Genomic DNA, 23014 nt, shown 5'->3' with positions numbered 1-23014 from the left:
GAAACAGCCACCTCAGAAATAAGGTCACACAAGCAATGCTCCAAGCATGGGACCAGCGGTCACAGGTGGGCTGCTGGTGAGTTTCATCACCAGCATGACCGAGGGTTTCTACCACGGGCACGATTCTGATCACATAGGGCAGGGTTTCTGAAAATTATGGTGGCCAGAGGACAGTAGTCACATCTTCAGAAGGCCACCAAACACACACATGCACACCTGTGCATGTACAAGCAAACACATACACTCAGAACTCACCAGATCCCATATCATAGAGCCTCTGCAGAATTCCGAGCACACATTTCTCTGATCCTTCCTTCTCACCAAGATAGTCAAGCTGTGTGTGTGTGTGTGTGTGTGTACTGTGTGAGAGTGCACACCTACTCTGCTAGCAGAGGAAATGCTCTACATTCTCCCCAACAGGCCCTCTCTGCCCCACATGCTGGCTCACTCTGCAAATCCCCCCCACAGACCACTGGCTCAGATGTGCACAAAGAGGCCAGTCTCTCCATGATCCCATGGAGATCTTCACCCCCGCCTCACAACAGCCAATGGTCTGGAGAAGATGGAGTGAAACACCACATCCCCATAAAAGCAGAGATCGTGGGCCAGACAGCAGGCCCCCTCATGTGAGGAGGGGGCCAGGGACTCACCAGGACTCTGCCAGTCAGCGTCTGGGCAGATATCATCACCCCCGCCCAGTCTTTCACGGAGGTCATCCAGCCGACCTCGGCTGCCACCGTCTCCTCTTTTTCATCCACTGGCTTGAGAGTGCCATCTGCCTGGCTTGAGCCATTGTTAATCTTCTGGGCCTCCTGGCAAGAGAGAGAACAAGGATTGAGATGTGGGCACCAAGAGGATTTAAAAAACATATTCTACCCAAAAGAATTAAAGCCAGACGGACCCCTGCTGAGGTGGACCTGGTTTGAAGGTACAGAGGTCAGGAAGAAGGGATGGATTATGGCTTTGATTGTTCTTTTAAATCTTTTTTTAAAAAGAATCTTTCCTTTGTTTCCTCTTAAACTATTTTTGTGAAAGAAAGAATGAAATTATTCTCTTTCCATTTTAAAGAAAAAAAAAATCAAAAAGCTCAGGAGAGAAACCATCCTGTCTAGGATGAGAGTGGCCAGGAAGAAAGTGAAGTCGGCATTCTGTCATCTCTACCTGCCCAGCCTTCATACCCTTCTTACAACTACACTCTATTTTCCGAAGGAAATCTCCACCTTCTCATTCAGTCTGCATGGTTCAAAAGGGACTAAAGGTATACACTGTCTCCAGGAGTGGAGGCTAGTCAATCAGACCAGTCTATCCCTTTGGCAATAGCAGTTGGGCCAAGGATGGTTATATGAATTATGCCAACCCAATACAACTCAAGCCTGCGATTTTGCTGAAAAGAGTAAGAAAGGTTACCCTTCTCTGAGAATGAAGCTAACACAGAGGAAACTAGAAGAAATGGTAGAATACTAACGTCATCATTGGAACACCTGGATCCAGCGGCACCTGAAATCGACCGCAGACTTTCTTAGACAGGAGACAGTAAATTCCCCTTCGTGGCTAAAAATGTGCTTGAGGAAACAAGGCTGACCTCATCAGATAACTGAGCCTCACATGAGGCCCTAAACTGTATGCTTTTGTACGCACTGTGTCCTCTGCCTAGAATACTCTTCTCCCACCAAGGATCATGGCTTACCCCCTCACTTCCCTCAAGTCTTTGCTTCATATATGACCTTTTCAATCATTCTTCTCTGGCTACTCTTTCAAAATTCCAACTATCTTCTAATGATGCTGCCTTTCTGCTTTATTTTTCTACAACGCATCTAAAACTTGTAACACACTCCGTAGATTTCTTACTTATTTCTTTTATAGTCTGCATCCTCCAACTGCTGAATCCTGAGTGCCCAACAGAGAGCCTGGTGTACAGCTGGCTTAATAAACATGAATGAAAGAGTAAAAGGGGTTATGCATGTCAGCCCCTCACTGACTACAGAGCCTGGGCTTAAGGGCTGCCAAGTAAAATACAGGAAACCCAGCAAAACCTGAATTTCAAATAAACAACAAATAATTTTTCAGTTTAAGTATGTAAAGATTTTAACCCTGAATATTCACTGGAAGGACTAATGCCAAAGTTCCAATAGTGTCCACCTGCTGGAGAAGACTCTTAAGAGCCCCTTGGACTGCAAGGAGATCCAACCAGTCCATTCTGAAGAAGATCAGTCCTGGGATTTCTTTGGAAGGAATGATGCTGAAGCTGAAACTCCAGTACTTTGGCCACCTCATGCGAAGAATTGACTCATTGGAAAAGACTCTGATGCTGGGAGGGATTGGGGGCAGGAGGAGAAGGGGATGACAGAGGATGAGATGGCTGGATGGCATCACTGACTCAATGGACGTGAGTCTGAGTGAACTCTGGGAGTTGGTGGTGGACAGGGAGGCCTGGTGTGCTGCAATTTATGGGGTCGCAAAGAGTTGGACACGACTGAGCGACTGATCTGATCTGATCTGATGCAAAGAGCTGACTCACTAGAAAAGACGCCGATGCTGGGAAAGATTGAGGGTAAGAGGAGAAGGGGGCGACAGAGGATGAGATAGTTGGATGGCAACACTGACTCAACAGACATGAGTTTGAGCAAACTCAGGGAGATAGTAAAGGACAGGAAAGCCTGGTGTGCTGCATGTTCACGGAGTCGCAAAGAGTCAGACGTGATTTAGGGACTGAATAACAACAAAATATTGCATGGGAATACTTATACTTAAAACACATTCATTTAAAATTAAATTTAAATTTAAATTTAACTAGGCCCCCTACTCAAATAACCACTAAGGTTATTTTTGCAGACATAGATGTTTAAAAAACATGTCAGCAAAATTATGTTCATCATTTATTTATTATTATTTTTTTTTTACTTTACAATATTGTATTGGTTTTGCCATACATCAACATGCATCCGCCACGGGTGTACATGTGTTCCCCATCCTGAACCCCACTCCCACTTCCCTCCCCATACCATCCCTCTGGGTCATCCCATTGCACCAGCCCCAAGCTTCCTGTGTCCTGCATCAAACCTGGACTGTCAATTCGTTTCTTATATGATATTATACATGTTTCAATGCCATTCTCCCAAATCATCCCCCCCTCCCTCTCCCACAGAGTCCAAAGACTGTTCTATACATCTGTGTCTCTTAAAATGCTAGAATCCATTAATAAAACAAACTGACCCTGGGGATCATTGTAAATTGGAGTGAGGAGGAAAACCCGAAGGCAGAGGTAGAAATCTTTGTCTGTGGTGAGGGGGTGGAACAGAGGGAGGAAAGAAGAGCTGGGAGGCACTGAATGAGTCATCCTCCTGGGGACTTGTAGGCAGGCAGGAAGCTGCTCCTGACGCTTGGTTCTCCCCCACCAGCCACCCCTGACTCAGGGCGTTGGGAAGACAGACTGAGCATCAGTTATACCAGGCATTCATGCTTAATTTCCAAGTGTACTGGGCTCCCCAGCAATGGAACGATCCAAAAGGAGCCCTGGGGTGGTGGCACAGGGTGGGTATATTTGGGGGCTGTTTGATGATGTCTTTGGAGCCAGCTACCCAAGCCACCTGAGGCCAATCCCAATGGCCTGTTAGGGCCCTGAGTGTTGGCCATATGGAGGCTGCACAGGCGGGTGCCCAGGAGGAGACAGAGACCGTGATCCAGGGGCAACCTCTAGTAACTGAAGGTGTAGATTCAGCCACTCTGCCTCACGGGCCTTCTTTGGAAGACTGCCTGCCCTCTAGGTGTTGCTGGGATTAAACAGTGCCCAACGGCACACGACAGCACATGTTTTATTATCTACTCTCACCGCTTCCTGTGCCTCCTGGAACCACAGACCCTCGAGCAGTGGTTCTTAAACTTCAAGGGCATCACCTGGAGAGCTTGTGGAGAAACAGTGCTGAGGGACTCGTCTGGCGGCCCAGTGGCTAAGAGTCCACACTCCCAACACAGAGGGCCTCGGTTCAATCCCTGGTCAGGGAACTAGACCCCACATGCTCCAGCTAAAGATCCCTCATGCCACAGTGAAGATGGAAGATCCCTGTGCCACAACTCAGGCCCGGTGCAGCTACAGTGCTGGGCCCCACTCCCAAAGCCCCCTTTCCAACAAGTCCCAGAGAATGCTGATGCAGCTGGTCTGGGAACCCCAGGGTGAGAACCACTGCTTCTAATCACTCTGGCCTGACTCGATCATCCCTGCCCTGATGTGAACTGAAATGTGCATCTTAACCCCCAGCTTGATCCCAGCTTCTCCCTCTGCCCACACAGGGAAGAGATTAGGGCAAGGCCCTCAGATTAGAGGCTTGTGTCTCCTTTTGAGCAGTGCCTCCGAGAGACATTTCTGAACTAGTCCAAGGCCATGACCTGGAGGACTAGCTAGCTCTCTGCTCCTCGATCCTGGGGTACAGATCCCCAGCCACTGGCTGACTCTGGAGGAGGCAATCGGCATGCAAGAGGCTGGGAGGCAGGGAGTCCTCCCCAGACCCAGTGGTTTCACTGCATCAATAATTCACAGCACAAGAGGTATACGGCAGATAACGCTCTCATGCCAGCCCGCTTACCTATTGTTTTACAAGGCATTCATTATTTTAATTACTTTATGATATGAAAGGAAAAACACAGACTAAAGGGAGATAATAGTCTCATTATTACTTGCTTACACTACATGTTGTGAGCATAATTACGTGTGGGAGACAGGACTTGAGGGGGCGATGGTTGGGGGAGCAGGGAGATGGGAACACCACAAAGTCTGATGCTAGGCCACCAGGTTAGTGTCCTTGGCCTGAAGGGAAAGTCCTTCTGCACCTCTGACCTCACTCTGGCCAAAGCTTCAAGAGCAGGTATAATCCCTGCTCCAGAGAAAGGGGGCAGGGGCCCAGAGAAGTGGCCTTGTTGGGTACGTATAGGGGTGGGAGTTGGGGGGAGCGGAATGGTAAGGAGCAGAGTCCAATACAATAGTGATTGACCATCATTCATCAAGCCAGAGCTGGGTGCCGGAAACTAAAAATTAAGTGTCTTCTCTGCATTATCTTCCTTAGACCTGGCAGGTGAAATTATCCCCATTTTACAGACAGGCCAACGGAGAGCAGGTATTTATCAAGGGAAGGGTCACAGAGCCTGAGAACTCCAGCAAACCCATCTGGACTTAGGTCTGCTCTGCCACATAAAGCTGGCTACCTCGGGCATGTTAGCCCACAAGTCTCAGCCTTCCTCCATGTAAAATGGGGACTGGCCGGCAGACCCCAGGAAGGCGGCGGCAAAGCTTATGTGAGATAAGCAGTGCACAGCAATTAGAACAGGGCTAGGGGTGTGGTAGTTACAGCTGGCGTGGCTGAGCACCCGCTGACGGGACAGGCTGGCTCCAAGGGTATTCAGTGCACTCAAAACTAAAGCATCAACTGGAGGCCCTGGGAGGGACACCAGACCGTAGTGAAAACTTAATAATTACAGAAGATAAACCAGTATAGGTTCTAACAGCTATGAGGCTTGAACTAGGAAATGAGCCCCCAGGAGATAAGGCACCCAACTTGTGGAGGTTCCAGAAAGAGCTGTGTGGCACTCCCCCGGGACAGCGGAAGCCCAGATTCCTACACAGGCAGCCCCGGACCCAGTGACCTCTCAGATCCCTCTATGCTCCGTTAGATCAACCGCCCTTGTGATGAGGAAACTGAGGACCAGAGAGAGGCGGGCCCCTGGGTTCCAGGACACTGCTCTCTCTCCTGTGCTCCACGACAGGGAATGGGGCTTTGATCTGAACGGCAGAGTGGGTGTCCTTCCATCCTCACACCTTCCACCTGCCACTGCAGAGAAGGACCCAGTCCCTCTGCTAGGAGGACTCAAGCTGGGCCAGACAGGCTCCCCCTGGTGTCAGGAGTGAGCTGGCCCTGATCCCTGCTCCCCCTCCAAGAAATCATGGTGAGGTGGGGTGGAGTATGATAGGGGTGGTGAATGTGTGTGTAAGAGAGAGAACTCCGCCAGCTACAGGCTCCAACTACCCTAGCCTCAGAAAGATCATGAGATTTTCTAGAATGAAGAAAAGGGTGCCTTGGTGGGAAGAGAGAAACAGGAGGAAGGAGAAGCAAAAAAAAAAAAAAAGACCAGGTGGTTCCTGGGGGTGTCCTGGAAGGTGGAGGTCAGGCCACAGCCACACACCCCCCACCGACCCAAGGAAGGGGCTCCTTTTTGCCCTTTCTCCCACCAGAGTCTTGTGTAAAAGAAGCCACAGCTTCTGGGGGCAACATAGGGCAGTTCTAATCTCAGTGCCTGGACTAAAGGACAGGGCAGGCTGCCTCCAGGAGGCTGGAGGGACCCTGGGGAACAGAGTAGCTGGCAGCCCCCTGCCATCACACGCCCACACAGGCAGCTCTCAGCTCTCATGGCCTGGGCCTGGGCACACGGCCTCACCCCTCCTATGCCCCCTGCGGCCAACAGCCTGACTGGACCACAGTCACCCGCACAATATTCACTGTCCAAAGCACGTATCTGTTAGATGATCGGGCATTTCCCGCAAACCATCAGGTCAAAGACCAAAGCCTGACAAGGGACCTCAGCCGTGCCTTTGGATGCCAACCCCGTCATGGAATGGATGAGAACACAGAGTGCCTGGGGGGTGGGGATGGTCCACAGGCCCAGTTGCCCAGTGCCACCCTGCCCCACTCCGTATCCACCGAGCCAAGACACACCCCGCAGCTAGCTCTATTTCCCTTCCCTCTTGTTGCTCCTGACAGGATGATTCTGCCGCATCTAGCCCAGGGAACCCAGCACTCCCAAGCAGATCCTTGCCCTGCCAGCCTGCAATCTGGAGTCCTCGTGTTCCTAGGACTGCAGAAATCTCCACCTAGTCTGATGTGGGGGCCCCACAGGGCAACGCTTCTCATCTTCAAGGGGCTCAGCTTTCCCCAGCAGTGGGAGTTGCCCAGGCCCAGCAAGGGACAGCAGGCCTGAGCTAATCCCAGGACCCCACTGCTTCTGGTCCTCTGGTCCCGGTTGTCTCTCTCTCATCCTTCCCACATTGGACCCAGTATACTGGGAGCCTTGAGTCTTCTGTGTGGTAAGAAGAGCTCTGAGCGTCAAAAGATCCTCAAGTCCAGCTTTTCTGGATGGCCTTGGACAAGCCATTTCATTTCTCAAAACCCCTTCTGTAAACACGGATGTGTCCTGCCATATAATCTGGTCAGGCGGCATCCAGCACTTTCTGAAAGTACCTTCATCTTTTTTATGAAGGGCGGGCAAGGATGGCATCAAGGCTCAACTCTCAGATACCCGCCTATCATGAGCAGGGCCTGGTTATCTCCCTGGGCACAAACAGGATGTTGGCACTGACAGGTCCTGCCAGCTGGCCTGCTGTGCTGGCCACACCCTCCCTGGGAGCCTCGGCCACACCTGCTTCTGCTTAGCTGGACTCAATCACCTCTAGGTGCCAGGTGCCAAGGCCACCCTGGGCACCACACCTGCTGGCTGACTGCCTCGGGGAGGGAGGAAGATTCCAGAGTCCCCTTGCTCATCCCCGCTGAGGCCACCTACCCCCTGCAAAGCTCCAAGTCTGTCTTGGGTTTAGTTAACATTTCAGTTGGATCTAGGAAGTTGTTTAAGCAGTGATCGTCAGGGAGAAAAGCTATGCTTCAAAATGTAAGTCCTTCTCATCCCACTCAGAGGACAAGTCAGAGACGTCACACAGTCCAACCCACCCGATCTGGCCCGCTTCTGCCATCATCCTACAAGCCTCCCACTCACCCCCTCGCTCGCTCAGCTTCACTGGCCTCTTTGTGCTGGCAGAAGGTTCTAGGCCCACTACCAGCTGGGGCTGATGGCACGGCTGACTCCCAACACCCACCCCAGATAGCCACGGCTGCTCCCTCCCTTATTATTCATTCAAATCTCCAACCCATCACTGAGAACTCTCTTGCCACCCCCTTGAAGGTGACACCCCCCCCAGTCCCCTACTCCATCACCCCCATCTACGGCCCTTGCCTTCCCGAGGATTTCCTCCACCATCTGGTAGCTGGCACACTGCAATCATGACTTGCTTACAAGCTCCATGAGGGAAGCATTTCTGTCTCTTTTGTTCACGGCTGTGTCCTCAACAATGGAACATTATAAGCTCAGTAAGTAAGCACTTGATGCACCTTGGTGAAAGGTAGGAAGGAAGGCTGAAGGGAGAGGGGAGGGAAGGAGGGAAGGAGGCCAGAAGGAGATAAATGAAGGAGACAGGGAGAGCTGTAGCAGATGGGATGTCAGTCATCAGCAAGCACAATATCTAGAACAAATAATATTACTAGTAAGTAAGGATGATAATACTCAGAAACAATACCACTGTTTCTAAACATCATCACCATGACTCTACAAGGCAGGTTTCAACGCACTCATTTGCAGACAAGGGCTTAATCAGCTGGCCCGGGAAGATACAGTCGGAATTTAAACCCAGCTGTCTGACACCAAAGAGAGACAAGCACCTGAGCTAACTTCCTCTCAAGGATAATGTGTGCGGAAGGATTACGGACTGTTGTGAAGGGCCCAGGAGAGGTTTCTTACCATCAGAACACTCAGTTTGGCTGACGTCTGGGTACTGCGTGTACCACAGAGACCCTTCTTCAAGGCTCCTGTGCCTTAAGAGGACGGTTAAATCAAGAACAGAGGAACATGGTTCCTTTCTTGGCCAAGAACCAGCTTGGAACCCTAAATCACCCTTCATGGAGCAGAGTGTCAGATGGGAAATGAAGGTGGCTGAGTTGACAGGTTGCAAGCCCTCCTGCTGAGCACTGAGGTTATCTATGCAAATGCTGCCAGAGGAGGAGACACCTTCTCTTGTGCAGTCTGCATCCCTAATAGGGCAACCTGGCCTGATGCTGCCAGGCCTGGAGAGCCTCTGGGGCGGGGCATTGTCCAGGACCAGAGCACTTCCCATCCCTGGGAGTCCCATTCTGGACCTCTCTCTGTCCAGGGCTGGTGATATGGAGTACTTCCTGGGTGCTCAACATCCAGAAGGCTGTGGTGGAAGGGAGGACCCAGAAACCTCCATCTGCCCTCCCCTCACGTCTCATAATCCCACTTCATCCTCGCATTTCCCTGGCCGACATCAGAAAGCCATTTCTCCTGAGCCTGCATTGATGGATCCTGCTTCAGTCTGCCTGGAACCCCCGCCCTCACTCTTCCCCAGCAGCAGTCCTCTGCCCCTCCATGCCCTCTCTCACAAAGGTAAACTGAGCCAGCAGCCTGGCAGGCAGCTGCCCTCAGCTGAGCACAAAGTAGGAATCCAGAAATCCTTGTCTCCTGTCAGAGGGATGGTAGCAAGGCTCAGACAGTAAAGAATCCACCTGCAGTGCGGGAGACCTGGGTTGGGAAGATCCCCTGGAGGAGGGCATGGCAACCCACTCCAATATTCTTGCCTGGAGAATCCCCATGGACAGAGGAGCCTGGAGGGCTACAGTCCATGGGGTCACAAAGAATCGGACACGACTGAGCAACTAAGCACAGCACAGCAAGGCCAAGGGCTCTGGGATATGAGTTAGGAAGCCTGTATTCTAGCCCTGGCTTCGCCAGGCACAGGAGGTGTGGCCTTGACCAGCCACCCAACCTCTCTAAGCAAAGTAAACAGAGTCCCCATCTGGGAGACGATGGGGAGCGGTAGGTTAGATCCACACTTTTCTGTCCCCTAAAGGCCAGCATTGTGTGTTTGATCAGGTACCTTAGGGGGTTGGCAAGAGGCAGCCAAGAAGGCAAGGCCCCCAGGCCTTGTGAAAATCAAATCACCATGACATTGAGCATTTTCACCTATTAAGGTTCTGGGCTAGACTGCACTTGAGTGAAGGGGTTTTCTGCAGAAAAAGAAGTTTGAAATCTACTGAGTAAAAACCCATAGGCCCATTTTAGCTTTTATAAGATGCTCTGTTTCATGGTCAATGTGCTGACATCCTGTGCCACAGCCTGGCCCAAGACCCAGAAATGCCTGAACATCCACACCTATAAACCCACAGGGCTCCAGGACACCCTCACAGACTATCATCCCGTCCCTCTGCCACAGGTCTTCACCAGGCCTAAAGGCTGGAGATCTGCCCTCCAGCCACTCCCACTTCTTCCAAACAGCTCAAGAGGAAATTGTCTCCCACCCTCTCCTGCTGCCCCCTACAGCCTCCTTCACATTCTAGAAGGGTGGCCCAGCCGCAGGATTCTCCCAGGTACCAATAATCCTGCGTATTAGGGATTAGGCTGAATACCTCGAGCAGCTCAAGCAAATAAAGCATAACGTGGGCACCACCAGCTCGGATTTTCATAGGGTTTTGCAAAGAGAGAGGAGGAAGGAGGTGGGCACCTGAGACTGGGCAGGTGGGGGTAGAGACGAGGCAGGATTGGTTTCTGCCCTTGGGAAGTCCTAATCATCCAACCTGCCCCGGGTAGGAGGGAGCTCCCCTGCACCTTGTAGCCTCATCAGCCCCCCAGGACCCAGATGTATATGGGGCACCACATTTGTGCCAGACAGTAAAGAATCTTCCTGCAATGCAGGAGACCCAGGTTTGACCCCTGGATCAGGACAATCCCCTGGAGAAGGGAATGACAACCCACTACAGTACTCTTGCTGAGAAATCCCATGAGGAGCCTGGCTGCAGTTCATGGGGTCGCAGAGAGTCAGACATGACTCAGAGACTAACACTTCCACCTTCAATCCATGCAGCAGCTATTGTGTCTGTTAACGACAGGTTACATATCCAGGGAAGGAGCAGCATGTCCACAGAAACAGGCTTCAGGAGCTTAAAAAGAAGTTCGGACAAGGCCAGTTGCTCTGGGATGTCAGAAAACCATCGCATTGCCTGGGTCTCTCTGCTGGTTCTAAGTTAACTCATCGTCACGGGCATTTTTAGCTCTGGCTTCCCAGGTACCCTGTCCAGATTCACACTCCTAGGAGTCCACCTGCGCAGTGTGTGAAGACATAGGTGGTCACGGAAGGGAAAGGGTGACAGCAGAAAAGGGCCGGGTGCTCTTTAACAAGTCGCTTACCATTTTTGTGCCTCAGGCTTCCTTGCTTCCAATTCAAAGGGGCCATGGAAACACTCCCCAAGGTTCTGTCCATCTCTGAAACCGCCTGACCTTGGCCTCTGGACCGTGAGTCCTGCGCTTCCCCGTGTCCCAGCAGCGTGAGATGCTGGGGAAGCACTGGGGTCCTTACTGGCTCTTCTCACGTTCAGCACCGCCCACCTGTCGCCTGGGGACTGAGAGAGTCAACTGACTATTAGGAAATCCTTGACTTCTTCTTTTCTCTACCAGCCATGTTCTCTCCTTGGCAGTCTTAGACCATCTTATTTAATCCTCACAACAATCCTGCAAGGTAGGAATGTTATGAGGCTCACAGAGGATGGGTAATTTTCAAGAACACTCATCTTTTTAGTGGCAGAGGTGAAATTTAAATCCAGTCTATTCTAACACCAAAGGCCATGTTTTTTCCCTCTTCCTTGCTGCCTCAGGATAGGCAAAATGTACCAAGAAGAGATGGAATCTCCTTAGAGAATGCTGCTTATTACTAGCATTGAAACAACTGCCTTATACCCTATGGCTTATAAACAACAGAATTGTGTAGTACAGACATCTGGTTATAATCAGCCATGTATGGATAGGGTGTTGGAAAAATGGTCTACGGGAGAGGGTGCCAGTTAGGGAATAGAGTGACCCATTAGACACTACATCCCATGGTGAGACGTGCCACACTTGTTGCTTAAAATTAATGAGTCAACCCTGAACTTTCAAGACTGATGCATCCATCTCAGCCTATACACCATGTTTGCAAAATAACGATCTCCTTCTCAATCAATCAGTTTAACAAAATGGGGACAGAGAAGTGACAGTCCAGAGTTCACTCTCTGGACCTCAGAGACTTGGAATTGGATTAGTAGAGACCTCAGCTCTGACCTCTCAGCCAGAGCGGCCGGGCTGAGCCCACAACAGCCTGCTCACATGCAAAGACACGGCGGTTGAGCTACCATACCAGTCTGAGGGCAGCCTGCCCTGTCCTGGGAGAAGGACTCAGGAACCACAGGCACAAGAAAACCACCACAGGGGCTCAAGTCAGAAGACAAAGATCACACTTGTTTTCCAGTTGAGGAATCGCTTGTAACCAGAGAAGGCAGGTCTGAGGCAGGACCAGATACTCAGAAAGATTGATAATAGATACACAATTTTCTGAATGCCTTGTATTCGCTTGGTGAATCCTGTTAACAAGACTGTAAGTTAGGCACCATTATGCCCATTCTAAAGATAAGCAACTGAGGCACTAAGGCTGTCTGCAGGGCTGTGGTTAGTACAGTCTTATAAATCCCACCGAGGCCTATATGCTCAGTACAAATCCCTTTTCCCCGTAGGAAGAATCTGGCACTGTATGGGAAGGCAATCCAGAGGGACTTCTTGTTTCATGGAGAGCACTCAAACCCCTTCAAAACATGTGTTTCTTTTTTTAATGAAGTGCATCTCAGAGTCTAGATCTGTAGATGTCAGAGCCGTAAGGGACCTGAGAACATGTATAAGGCTGGTTCCTTCCCTTTAGAAAGAAGCCTAGGGTCATAGAAGGGTAGAAACTTCTTCAAGGAAACACAGCTTGTTCACTTAAAAGACTGAGTAGACCCACCCCCCCATGGCTAAGACACAGCATAAAAAGGGTGGCAGGCACAGGGGATCCTTGTGCCCAGAATCCACTTCCTGACTTCCCCTCATATCAGCTATACAACCCAGTACAAGTCACTCCACTTTATCCAGCATCAGTGTCCTTAACTGAACAACAGGTGTACAAACACCTTCTTCAGAGAATATCTACAAGGATCAACTGTGATGATGAATGCAAAGTAGGTGGTGAGAACGCAGTGAACAGTTTTATCGACTAAGTGCCAGAGTATGCACTTGTGTGACCTTGGACAATGACCTGCCCAAGGTTCCATAGCTAACAGAGGGCCCATCAGGATGGGAATCCAGATTTTTCTAGACAATAAACCCCATCTCTGTCTTCTTCACCAAAGTAAAGGCCAGCTTTGTTTCTAGTCAAAACAGACTGGATAAGGATAACTAAGACCCAGAGGAAATCCAAAACCTTCATTTTCACAAAAGAAGGCAGAAATCTCCATATCATAGCCCAGTTAACTTTTATGACCCATGTGAGTAGAAAAAAGGCAAATGGAATAAAAACAAGAATGTGAACTTGATTGGGAAACAACTGAATCCCATCCAAAGGTGTGGAGTTTTGACATCTGAAGGACCAGATCATCTGGTTAGGGAGGTCATGGGCTCCTCCTCTCTTCCACCTCTCCCAGCTCCTGAAAAGCAGCCCAGGGCAGTTTGGAGTATCCCCACTTTGAGAGAGGAGTTGCTGAGAGAGACAGTGGAAGGGTCAAGAGGTGCAAAGTAGAGGAAGGAAGGGAGCCCGTGGCAGACTGAACATCAGGAAGAGGATCTGGCTCCCCACAGCAAAGCATCCTGCGAGGCTGGCTCTCCGGCGCTCTGGTCCCGTGGTCCCCACCCACTGGGCCACAGAGCAGTGCTGCACTGCGATGGAGTTTAAAGTGGAAAGCAGGAGCTCAGTGTAATGTGTGTGTGTGTGCCAGTGAAAAACACCCAACACTCCTCCCCAGGGGAGAAATATCCTTTTCTCTGACATGTCATCACTCCTTGCTTGGGTATTAACATGCCCTTTGAATGAAATGACAATCTAGAGCTGGCATTTGACAGGTTCTTTCTTGCTTGAAAAATAAAAAGCTGGCAACCCTCTGAAATGCTCTATGATTTTTAAAGTTTATTGAGTACCCAATGGAAACTATGGACCACTCCCCTAGTCTTCATGCTACAGATGGGAAATTCAGGTCCAGAGAGGTCATAGTGACCAGGAACCCAGGGTGTGTCTGTCACACCATACAGGGACAGCCTTGGGGCCAGGAGAGATCGGACCCAAGGGATGGAGATGAGGTCCCTCAGGGCTCTAACAGCTCAGCTGGAGCAGGTCCCGAGAGCGGAGGGAAGGGACTGCATCAGTATTCAGGGCTCAGGGCCCTACCATGGAGTCCTGAGTTCCCAGCCCCACTCTGAGTTTAGCATCCCCCCCCCCTGCTTCCACAGCAGGAAACACGCAGAACCTAAACAATCTCCCTGGAAACAGGGACACTGTTTCTGTGGCCCCAAACCATCATTCAAAAGGCATCTGGAAAGAAAGTATTTACCATCAGAGAGCAAGTGGGATGAATTGCTGATGGCTGGTTGAACAATGCCCTCAAGTCAACAGACAAAAGCAACGTGGAGGAAAAAGGTGAATGACTGGTGAGCAAAGTCCCTGGGAATGCCAAGGGAAGCCAATTCCTTTCATCCCCTTAAGTTTGCAGCATTGTTCCTCATAGCCATTACCACTGCCCAACCTTATACCCGGGGCACTTACTCCCCTTCAGTTTCCATGACAGGGTAAGCTCCCACCCATCTCCACTAGAGGGTAAGCTCCAGGAGGGAACTGCCTTGGCCAAATCTGCTCCTTCCATATCCCCAAGACCCAGTCTTCAGGCCTGCCGGCTGCCCTCCCACTCCTAACTAAGCCCACTCCCCCACCAGCTTTCTCTGGGAGGACTCAGTCCTCGTGACCTCTACAGCTATTCCCATCCCAGGAATGCCCTCTGCATTTCTCTCCACCCATCTTCATTCTGCTCCATCAAGCCCCAGGAGCCCCGTGGTGCCATCTCCGGATGACAGACAGCCCTCCATGTCCTAACCCCAGTGCCCACAATCCACTCTCTCTCAACACCGCACGGGCCCTGGCTGGCAGCCTTAGCTGTCTTCTCATCCATGCATGTCAGAATGCCCCAATTAGCCTGAAAGATCCTTGAAGTCAAGGTCCATTTTTTAAGATATCCAGAGTGTGTGGCATACAGCAAGTGATGAGCAAGTATGCACACTGAATGAGTAAAGTAAAACACGGCTTAGGAGGCGTTGGAAAAGCAGGCCCTTCCCCGGGCACCACTGACATCCTGGCCCAACCAGGTCAGTTTCCATGACTTGAAGCTTGAACAGGACTGCTGGCTCCCATACTGATGTTCCTCCGAGCAGCTACATTTTCAAATACAAACACCGAATCCCAAACAAGAATACATGTCATGGGGCTTCTGAGAGGCACATGCTTCACTAGGCACGTCAGTCAAAAAAAGATGAATGTTCTTGTTTACAAAAGGATCTGCCCCGTTCCAGGAAAATTTCCACCACAATTTAGGACCTAACCCAATATGTGCCTATAGACCTCACCGACTGAATATTTTTCTACCTCTTCCGTTTGCTGAACTTGGATAGGGTTTGGCTTCAGGTCAAAAGAGCTGTTGCAATAAAGGCCACTCCCCCTGCCCCAGAGCCTTTCCCAATGGGAAACATGACCCCCATTCAGGAAACCAAGGCCCAGCAAGTCAGAGAGACCTCAGGAGGCAGAGGGATGGCCAGGTGATCAGGCATACAGATACACTCAGGACCCAGTGATGTTAACAGTGTGAGGACCCAAGAGCAGATTGCTGGGGGTCTGCAGAGAGGCCTGTCTCCCTGTGCTCTGAGCTTGCACCCGCCTCGGAAGCCTGGCTGGGCTCTGAAACTCCAGCCTCCTATGCTTCTGGGTTCCCACAACCCTAGCCTGGATCTGGATTTCCCACACAGCAGCCAAATGCAAGAGAGTCTGGCCTGGCTGTTAATGTGAAATAATAACAATAATTCAACAGCCGGGGGAGAGGGGAGGGTTCTTCTATTTCTACTGTGTTTTGACAACTGCTTCTCCTTCTCCTACTGCGAGTTGGGAATGACCAGCACCCCAGCCCTGCAAAGCCTCCACTCTCCACTTGGTACCCCTGGACCCATCAATCTCCTCCCTGTGGCCTGGGACCCCTCCAACCCTGGACGTCGGGGAGAGGCTCAGCAGCTGTGAGAACCTTCTTTCTCGAAGAAGGTTTTTCCAAAATTATATCAGGTTTCCTTCTATCCCGGCTTGTCAGTGGGGGACTCTTTTGCCTAACATGGTTGAAGAATGTCTTAGAAACTGGTGTGATTCAGTCTGGCTTCAGATGAGGTTTTCCGCCCAGACAGAGCACACCGAGCGTCTGGACGTGGCGGCTCGCTGCCCCCGGGGCACCCACACCCTTCCCCTGTCTCCAGACCTCGGTCAGGAGGGCACACTTGACAAAGAAGCAGGTCCAGCCCAAAGATGAAGTCAGAAATAGAGTCCACAGGAAGCCAAAGCAAAGTGCATGCAACCCACGTACTTGCAAACACAGGGGCCTCCCTCCCCACAGGAGCCCTCCCCACCCCCCAATTTTCTGAATTTGCAAATCTAATTGCAGTGCACCCATTATAAATATTGAAGAGCTACTGGGGTGAGTGATTCAAGAACTGAAATCTCAAAAGGCACACACACCGTTCTCCTAGAAGCCTTTCAGCCTTCTCTTCCGATGGAGATTGCTTTTCCCCTTATGCCTGTTCAGATGGGCATCCTTCCACAAACACAAACTCTAATCAGAGAGGGGCCCAAGACAATTGTTAGAAAAACCAGCTTGCAAAGCTGTCTGAAACCTGCACATCACATTTGCTAATGAATGATTACTGAACTCTTAGTTCTGCCACATTCTCGCCTAAGGACCCACAGTCTCCCCTGGATCAACAGCAGCATTCTCTTCCTCCTGTAGTGCTCCATCTGCAATAATGAAGTGTGGCTGGATCAGGAGGATGCTGGGAGGAAGCTAACACGAGAGAGGAATCTTCTTTTAAATCTCAGGAGCTTCTTGTTAGAAGTACATAAAAACTGCAATGAGACAAGAGCCCTACAGCATGGGAGCCCCTGGCTGAGTGCTGTGGCCATCACCTGAGCCACCATCCTGTGAGCCCCATGTTTCCATAACAACTGTCAGCCTGGCCCCTGGAACTCACGGAGACCAGACCTCCTCTGTGTGGGCTGCTCTGAAGAAAGGTCAGATTGTTGCCTGAATACCAAGGTTCTGTTTTTCTTCTCCTTCTGCAGCTGCTTTTCTGACTGGAAGCTGGACAGACAGAGTTGTTACTAGCATTCCTCGGCACTGATGCATCAGAGGTGAGAAGCCAGGTAAGGAGAAGGGACATGCGCAGAAGCTCCTGGGGACCCCGGCAGCATTCTATTCCTTGACCTGGTTGGTTACATGGATTGTCTCATGATCATTCACTTTTTTGTTGTACTTTCGTATTTTATACACTTTTCTGTATATTTGTTTCATTTCACAATTTTGAAAAGACATCTAAAAATAAATCAGCCAAACTGTTTTTAAGGGGCCTGCCATCATCACCCACCTTTATTAAGTATCTTATGGGACATGACAGAGACTCGAGACTCAAACTGCAAGTAACCCTGTGTCACAGCCCTGAAAACAGGGCCAAGAACCAAGAAAAACCTCATTAAAAGCCCTGCCGGTTGCATCATTTGAGAAAATATTTGCAAGTGATGCGACCAAGAATCAATTAATTTCCAAAACATATAAATAGCTCATACATCTCAATATCAAAAAAACAAACAAATCAATCCCCAAAATGAGCAGAAGCCTAAATAGACATTTCTCCAAAGAAGACATTCAGATGGTCAACAGGCACATCAAGAGATGCTCAACATCACTAATTATTAGAAAAATGATAAAAAACACACACACACACACACACAATGAGGTATCACTTCACACTGGTCAGAATGGCTATGATCAAAAAGTCTAAAATAATAAATGTTGGAGAGGGTGTAGAGAAAAGGGAACCCTCCTACTGTTGGTAGAAATATGAATCAGTGCAGCCACTATAAATAACTGTATAGCGGTTTCTTAAAAAAAAAAAACTTCCAGTTGCCATATGATCTGGCAATTCCACTCCTGGGCGTATATCCAGGAAAGATGAAAACTCTAACTCAAAAAGATACATGCACCTCCATGTACACAGCAGTACTATTTACAACAGCCAAGACATGGAAGCAACCTACATGTCCATCGGTGGATGAATGGATAACGGACATGGAACATTAATCAGCCATAAAAAAGAATGAAGTGACTCCATCTGCAGCAACATGAACAGAACTAGAGATTATCACACTAACTGAAGTCAGACAGAGAAAGACAAATATGATATCACTCATATGTGGATTCTAAAAATATATATACAAGTGAATGTACAAAACAGAAAAAGACTCACAGACATAGAAGACAAACTTATGGTTATCAAAGGGGAAAGAGGAGAATAAATTAGGAGCTTGGGATTAATATATACACACATTACTACATATAAAACAAACAACAATGATCTACTGTGCAGCACAGGGAACTACGTTTAATATCTTATAATAAACCATCTGAAAATGAATAGACATGCACTTGTGAATGTCTGTAACTGAATCACTTTGCTAAACATCTGAAACTAATCCATGCACGCTCAGTCGTGTCCGACTCTTTGCCGTCCCGTAGACTGCAGCCCACCAGGCTCCTCTGTCCATGGAATTTTTCAGGCAAGAATACTAGAGTGGGTTGCCATTCCCTTCTCCAGGGGATCTCTCTGACCCAGGGATCAAACCTGCACCTCTTGCATCTCCTGCATTGGCAGACAGATTCGTTACCACTGAGCCACCTGGGAAGCCCCTGAAACAAATACAGCATCGTAAATCAACCATACTTCAGTAAAAAGTTATTTGTTTTGGGGAAAAAAACCCTCACAGTTTTGAGGGGCAGGCACCACCCAGAAGAAGAATGTCAAAGTCAAAGCAGAAGTCAGAAACACACAGCCATGGGATGAATGGGCTAGGAACCCCAGAGGACTTGATAATACAACAGTCTGCTGTTGGATACAGGGTCTGAGCCTATAAACAAGGCAATGGGGAGGGGGTGTGTTTTATTGTTTATACTTGCCTCAGGAGGTCATGAAATGAGGTAGGCAGGACCCCTTGCCATCAGAGAAAGAGAGTCTTCTCTTGCCCTGCAGATTTACTCCTGAGAGTTGCTCATGGTCTCAGCACAGCCTTGATTAAAGTGGCAAGAACATTAAATCAGTCAGAAGACTAGGTCAAGTCCCATGCCAGATCAGGAGCCTCAGGACCCCCTCTTCACCTTCCATAAGCTTCCACTCACTCACTCCAGCCACACTGCTTCCTGAGCCCTTTGCTGTATAAATACCTCATACTGTCACAAGTCCATTGTTTTGGTCCTCTTGGACTAATTACAGTTCTTTCCAAATGCAGGACATTATTCAAAACTGTTTAAAGGCACCTCCACCATGAAGCCTCTCCAGATCTCTTAATAAGAATTAACACCTCTCAATGATATTCACTCAAACCTTACTCTCTGTCCCCTCACAGTACTATTTGTTCCTCTGGTTATCAGCCCTCGATATGTTCAAGCATCCATCATCCCTTCCAATTAAGAATCCTGAGGTCAGAAACCTGGCTTATTAATTTTCATATCTATAGAATATATATGGGAGCACATACCTGGTGGCTCAGAAAGTAAATAATCTGCCTACACTGTGGCTGACCCAGATTTGATCCTCGGGTCAGGAAGATCCCCTGGAGAAGGAAATGGCAACCCATTCCAGTAGTCTTGCCTAAGAAATCCCACAGACAGAGCAGTCTTGCTACAGTCCATGGGATTCCAAAGAGTTGGACATGACCGAGCAACGAACATTTTCACTTTCACAGAATATATATATATTCTGTAAAATATATATTATACATTCTTTAAAATATATTCTATAAAATATATTGATTATAAATTCTTGTATCTATAGAATATAAATACATATTCTAGACAAATACATACCTACATCTGTAAATATCAATATATAACATGAATATGTATATTCTTATTAATTACTACATCTATAAAAACTTATATTCTAAATAAAGATAAATATATCTCTACATCTAGCACTGAGCCTAATGGATATGTAGTGCGTGCAGCAAGCAATCAATGCTCATTGACAAGTCAGGGTCTAAGAGGATGCAGGCCCATTGTGTAGAAGGCCATCACAAAGCACCCAGGGTCCAGCATGAAGGCGGTGAGTATCACAGAAAGCCTCTGCACCTCCAATCACGCATTTCCCTCTACCCACACCTTCTCTCCCCAGACTGCTAGGCTTCATAATTAATAATAAAGTATCTGCTTTTGCTCCAGTGCCCCATCCATCCTCCCAGAGAAGGCAATGGCACCCCATTCCAGTACTCTTGCCTGGAAAATCCCATGGGCCGAGGAGCCTGGTGGGCTGCAGTCCATGGGGTCGCTAAGAATCGGACACGACTGAGTGATTTCACTTTCACTTTTCACTTTCATGCATTGGAGAAGGAAATGGTAACCCACTCCAGTGTTCTTGCCTGGAGAATCCCAGGGACAGGGGAGCCTGGTGGGCTGCCGTCTATGGGGTCACACAGAGTCGGACACGACTGAAGGGGCTTAGCAGCCCATCCATCCTCCACACTAAGCCAGAGAGATCTCGCAAAGTTGACATCACTTCTATCATCCCTGTGCTTAAACTCTTCCATGACTCCCCACTGCTCTCAGGGTCAAGTTCAGCTTCCTCAGCATGGCTCAGGGATGTTCTTGGATGTCTGGGTTTTGCCTTATATCTGATCCACATATGAAACCATTCTCACCCTCACCTTCCTTATTCTCCAGCCATACTGGACTTTCTTCCCTTCCTTCCATGAGTGGGTCTCCTTTATGACTCATGGATTTGCATGTACCATTCCCTGAAACAGCCTTCTCCACCCAGTCATATTCTAGGCTTCCCGCTCAGACATGAGCTCTCTCTCCAGCAAGCCTTCCCTAATGGCCCCCCCACCTCCACTGAGTGAGGAAAGCTCTTTAATCACGTGGCGCTTTCACTCCTCCTCCAGAACATTCAAGGCATCCACAAATACTTGCTCACAGCCTCTGTGCTTCCACAGAGCAGGAGCTGGCAACTGTAAAGGGTCAGCTGGCGAATGTTTTAGGCTCTGGACGTATGGGTGCTCAGTCTTGTCTGACTCTGCTACCCCGTGGACTGTAGCCCACCAGGCTCCTCTATCCATGGGATTTCACAGGCAAGAATACTGGAATGGGTTGCCATTTCCTTCTCCAGGGGGTCTTCCCAACTCAGGGATTGAACCTATGTCTCCTGCATCTTCTGCATTGGCAAGCGGATTCTTGCACCACCTGGGAAGCCCTATTTCAGGCTCTGCAGGAGCCTAAAATCTCTTTGGCAACTAATCAACTCTGTCATCACAGAACAAAAGTGGTCAGAAATAAAACACAGACAAACAAGAGTGGCTGTGTTCCAATCACATTTTATTTATGGACACTGAAATTTGAATTTCATAGAATTTTCACATTTCATAAAATATCCTTTATTAAAAATTTTTTCAGCTCAAAAAAAAAAAATGTAAAAACCTTTCTGAGCTAGTAGGCCATTAAAAAAAACAGACGGCAGGGCAGGCTTGGCCCACAGCCTGCAGTCTGCCAGCTCCAGCACAAGTTCTCAGTTCCATGGAGAGAGAAACTATGTCTTCACTGCTCTATTCCCCCAACACAGGGCCTGGTTCTTAGAAGATGATTCATAAAAAGTTTGCTGAATGGCTTCATATGTGGACGGGAGCAGTGTTTCCCAGTGCGTACTCTACAGAATGCCAATCCAATGGGATACTCCGTACAGAAGGACTTCTTTTATCAATGAAATTTGAAAATGCTACTGTTTCCTTTCCTGGAAATTTTCAATGTTCAGTGCATAAAGCATATCAAAAGCTCAGAGCTAGTCACAGAACTTGTTTGACTTAGACCATAGAACTATACAATGGCCCATACCAAAACAAAATCAACACTGCCACAGCAAAACATACATTTCAGATTTTGAGGCTGGTTCACCTATATGATGGCATCACTGATGCGAGGAGTTTGAGTAGGCTCGGGAGTTGGTGATGAACAGGGAAGCCTGGCACGCTGCAGTCTATGGGGTCACAAAGAGTTGGACATGACTGAGCAACTGAACTGGACTGAAGTACTATATTTAACAAACTCTTCTAGCTTCTAGTCTCCACCGTCACCCCCTTCCACATACATTATCCAATCCTTGAGAACAGGAACTGTGCCTTATTCATCTTTGCATTCTACCAGGGATGTACAATAGTGTTTCATATACAATAAATACCCAATAAATATTATATAAAATAAATAGTTTACTATCTAAGAAAAAATTAAAAAAAATATTTTTTGACATAAATCATTCTTTTTAGAGAATCTTTTTTTTTTTTTTTTTTTAATTTATGGCTGTGCTAGGTCTTCATTGCTGCACATGGGCTTTCTCTAGTTGAGGCAAGTGGGGGCTACTCTCTAGTTCTGGTGTGCGGGCCTCTCATGCAGAGAGCATGAGAGAGGTTTCTCTCACTGCAGAGAGCACAGGCTCTAGGCTCATGGGCTTAGTAGCTGCAGCTTGCTGGCTTAGTTGCTCCACAGCACATGGGATCTTCCAGGACCAGGGATCAAACCCACGTCTCCTGCATGGGCAGCCAGATTCTCAACCACTGAACCACCAGGGAAGTCCCAACACAGTCCATTTTTAAAGTATTTATTGAATGTGTTACAATATCAGTTAGCTTCCCAACCAGGGGCCAAATCCACACCCCCTGCACTACAAGGCAAAGTCTTAACCACTGGACCACTAGGAAGTTCCAAACTATTAATATCTACTTTAACCCAAAACATCTTCCAGCATTAACAGGCAGCCCCATCTGAAAGCACTGCAGTAAGAACAAAAGACAAAAACATACAAGAATAACCCTTGAACTGTAGCATCAGAACCACCCAACAGAGGTGGCTGAGCCCCACCCTAGAGTTTCTGGTTCAGTTGGCAGAAAGTGAAGAGGAACTCAAAAGCCTCTTGATGAAAGTGAAAGTGGAGAGTGAAAAAGTTGGCTTAAAGCTCAACATTCAGAAAACGAAGATCATGGCATCCGGTCCCATCGCTTCATGGGAAATAGATGGGGAAACAGTGGAAA

The 23014-nt window shown here is 48.6% G+C and overlaps 1 protein-coding gene across 7 annotated transcripts in view; it reads right to left on the bottom strand.

Moving 5' to 3' along the window:
- Positions 1-23014, bottom strand: part of KCNMA1 (potassium large conductance calcium-activated channel, subfamily M, alpha member 1) — a 772904-nt gene that overhangs the window by 543917 nt on the left and 205973 nt on the right. For all 7 annotated transcript variants that reach the window (XM_010834186.1, XM_010834188.1, XM_010834189.1 and 4 more), the window contains exon 2: positions 651-812. In XM_010834186.1, the coding sequence (XP_010832488.1) occupies positions 651-812 (162 nt within the window). The remainder of the gene's footprint in view (positions 1-650; positions 813-23014) is intronic.

This window comes from Bison bison, unplaced genomic scaffold, assembly GCF_000754665.1.
Source record: "Bison bison bison isolate TAMUID 2011002044 unplaced genomic scaffold, Bison_UMD1.0 scf7180017864029, whole genome shotgun sequence".
Lineage (NCBI taxonomy): Eukaryota > Metazoa > Chordata > Mammalia > Artiodactyla > Bovidae > Bison > Bison bison.
This window is presented reverse-complemented; position numbering and strand designations above follow the sequence as displayed.